The sequence below is a fragment of the Galeopterus variegatus genome, unplaced genomic scaffold (assembly GCF_000696425.1).
Source record: "Galeopterus variegatus unplaced genomic scaffold, G_variegatus-3.0.2 Scaffold1749, whole genome shotgun sequence".
In the NCBI taxonomy this organism is placed as follows: Eukaryota; Metazoa; Chordata; class Mammalia; order Dermoptera; family Cynocephalidae; genus Galeopterus; species Galeopterus variegatus.
Genome location: NW_007727860.1, coordinates 343,829 through 347,090, shown reverse-complemented (window position 1 = coordinate 347,090; position 3,262 = coordinate 343,829). Strand labels below are relative to the sequence as shown.

The 3,262-nt window shown below is 41.6% G+C and overlaps 2 protein-coding genes across 2 annotated transcripts in view; one reads left to right on the top strand and one right to left on the bottom strand.

The window, feature by feature from the left end:
- F2RL2 (coagulation factor II (thrombin) receptor-like 2) overlaps positions 1–2,593 on the top strand; it is a 7,494-nt gene extending 4,901 nt beyond the window's left edge. Inside the window, exon 2 of the mRNA XM_008578722.1 lies at positions 92–2,593. Coding sequence (XP_008576944.1) covers positions 92–1,161 — 1,070 coding nt within the window. The 3' untranslated portion in view covers positions 1,162–2,593. The remainder of the gene's footprint in view (positions 1–91) is intronic.
- The window catches only part of LOC103595339 (ras GTPase-activating-like protein IQGAP2), a gene marked incomplete at its 3' end in the record, with an annotated part of 150,237 nt that overhangs the window by 8,781 nt on the left and 138,194 nt on the right, over positions 1–3,262 (bottom strand). The gene's annotated exons all lie outside the window — the stretch shown is intronic.

Below are 3,262 nucleotides of genomic sequence, written 5' to 3'. Positions count from 1 at the left end.
TATGTAGCATAAGACACTTCATTTTATTTTCTCCCAAACCACAGATATGACTTGGCAAAAATCATATGCTAATACTTCCTTCCAAATACAGGCATGGAGAATGATGCAGACAACTTGGCAAAGCCAACCTTTCCCATAAAGACCTATCATGGAGCTCCTCCAAATTCTTTTGAAGAGTTCCCTCTTTCTTCCATAGAAGGCTGGACAGGAGCCACAACTACAAAAGTTAAGTGCCCTCAAGAAAGTGTTTCAAATCTCCACGTGAATAATGTTACCATGGGGTACTTAAGCAGCTCCTTAAGTACCAAACTGGTACCCGCAATCTACATCCTGGTGTTTGTAGTTGGGGTGCCAGCCAACACCATGACCCTGTGGCTGCTCTTCTTCAGGACCAGATCCATCTGCATGACTGTCTTCTACACCAACCTGGCCATTGCGGATTTTCTTTTTTGTGTCACACTGCCTTTTAAGATAGCTTACCATCTCAATGGGAACAACTGGATATTTGGAGAAGTCATGTGCCGGGCCACCACGGTCATCTTCTATGGCAACATATACTGCTCCATTCTGCTCCTTGCCTGCATCAGCATCAGCCGCTACCTGGCCATCGTCCACCCTTTCACTTACCGGGGGCTACCCAAGCGCACCTATGCCTTGCTAACATGTGGATTGGTGTGGGCAATGGTTTTCTTATACATGCTGCCATTTTCCATCCTGAAGCAGGAGTATTATCTTGTCCAGCCGAATATCACCACCTGCCATGATGTCCACAACACATGCGAGTCCTCAGCTCCCTTCCAACTCTACTACTTCATCTCCTTGGCACTCTTTGGATTCTTAATCCCATTTGTGGTCATCATCTACTGCTACACAGCCATCATCCGGACACTTAATGCATACGATCATAGATGGCTGTGGTATGTGAAGGCAAGTCTCCTCATCCTTGTGATTTTTACCATTTGCTTTGCTCCAAGCAATATTATACTTATTGTTCACCATGCTGACTACTACTACAACAACACTGATGGCTTATACTTAATCTATCTCATAGCTTTGTGCCTGGGCAGCCTGAATAGTTGCCTAGATCCCTTCCTTTATTTTCTCATGTCAAAAATCAGAGATCACTCCACTGCTTACCTTACAATGGTGAAATCATCTTAGAGAACAAGGAAAGCTAACTGTGAAAATATATGTTCTTGGTACAACATCTGCGTAGTGCAAGGAGCTCTATTCTCTAGCTCCATTTCTGAGCTCCTAAGAAATAGTGCTTCAAAATCCAAACATTACAATAGCACTAGTAATTTTTGTTTGTTTTTAAACTTTATCAGTATTTTAAGAATGTGAATGCAGGAGAAGAGATATCAGCACTCTCTTAATGACAAGTGACACACTTCCATTTGCTTTACTGGTACTTCATACTCTTTAAAATCTCCATCGTCCTCTCTTCTGTGAGTGGTATCGCCATCCTTGAAACTCGGCATCATTTTTAATTCTCCTGTCTCCTTTGACTTTTGTGCAGGTGGCTGCCTCATCAGCTGACTCTTTACCCTGGTCCCGCCTCTGCCTTCTCACCATAGCCTTTGTCGCCAGCCTACCTCCATTGCACAGGTCATGCTAGGTTAACCTTTCTCAGATGTTTCAACACACCACTCAAAAACTTCCACTGACTCTCCACTGTCTCTGGCATAAATTATAACTCTTTAGCCTGACACTTAGGGCTAACTTTCTACCCTGTCTCCCTAGTTATGTAGCCAAATCTCTCGCTTTGCTGTGATCTTGACTTTTCCTCTCTTCGTGCCTGCCTCTGACTGGAAAGCCAGTTCTAACGTCTTTGCCGTCATTCTGTCCATCTCCTGAAATCCTCAAAGGACCATTCCTCCTGATTCTCAGCTGGAAGTGCCATTTTTCTCTTGTGAACTCCAGCAGCACTTTCTTACACTTTATGTTATGGCACTTAGATGCAGTTCTTTTATATACAAGTGTTAATTCCATGAACCCTTAAGTACTGTAGACAATGGAGGAGGTGCTCATCTTCTCCCTTCTTTGAACTTCTTGTGGTGACACCATGCCCAATTCCTCTCAGGCTCTGTGGGGCCCAGCTCCTTACTTTGCACAGCATGTGGCCAGATGAATGGATTTTTTAAATCCCAAAGTATCTAAACAGCATGAAAGCCCATTAAATTCAGACTGAAAAGGCAACGTACTCTGTATGTACAACATGGGTTGATGTCATTTCTGGTTGGACATATAAAAAAAAATAAGGAAGCTAAACTAAGAATATATGCATGAGGTCATTTACAAGTTTAAAACAATGCCACTGCTATCTGTTTTCTTTATATATAGTTTTTATGGGAAAAAGAATTTTGTTATAAATGCCTAGTATATTCCTATAGGTAAATGACTGTTTCCCTTAACTTAGGGATTAGATAGGAGGGGGGATATTAGTGGTTAAGGGTGGACGGTGTCAATGAGTATAAACTGGGTTTAAGAAACCTCTGGGCATGAAGAACCACTGAATTACAAGACTGTAGGAATGTGCATTGACTATATACTTTGTAATTATCATCAAAACAATAAAAAAGCATTTTACGTCCTTTTTTTTTTGGTCCTTTTTGTGACCGGCCGCACTGCGCTCAGCCAGTGAGCGCATGGCACCGGCCATCCCTATATAGGATCCAAACCCACGACGGGAGCGCCACTGCGCTCCCAGCGCCGCACTCTCCCGAGTGTGCCACGGGCTCGGCCCTTAACTCCATATTTTTTAATAAGCAGTTTCCTATTTTATTGGATTTATGTGAAAAAAAAAAACTTGCACATGAAGTCCCTTTACAGTACATAAAGAGTAAAATCAGGTAAACACTAAAGCAAGCAAGGAAAACAAATTTAAAATAAGTTTTAAGATGACAGAATTCTCAATGGAAGAAACTGATTTTTGAAAATTAAGTCATCAATTGCAATACAGTTTTACCTAGGAAAAACATACAGCAATATTTGCTTGTTATAGGCCCACTTAATTTTTATGGAGTAAACACACAAAGAGCAAAACATAACTTTTTGGTGGGCATAATTCATATGTTCGCAAGAAAAGCCTTCAAATTTAAAATAGCTCACAATTCACTGCCTCCACTGAACAAACACTGAAGATACGTTCTCCTTTGCTAAATATATGCCAACATGCCCTTTTCTCAGTCTCTTGCCAAGAGACAAAAGGAATGTGGTGCCTATACAAGGTTATACTTGAGACACTGTTGAAGAGGACCAA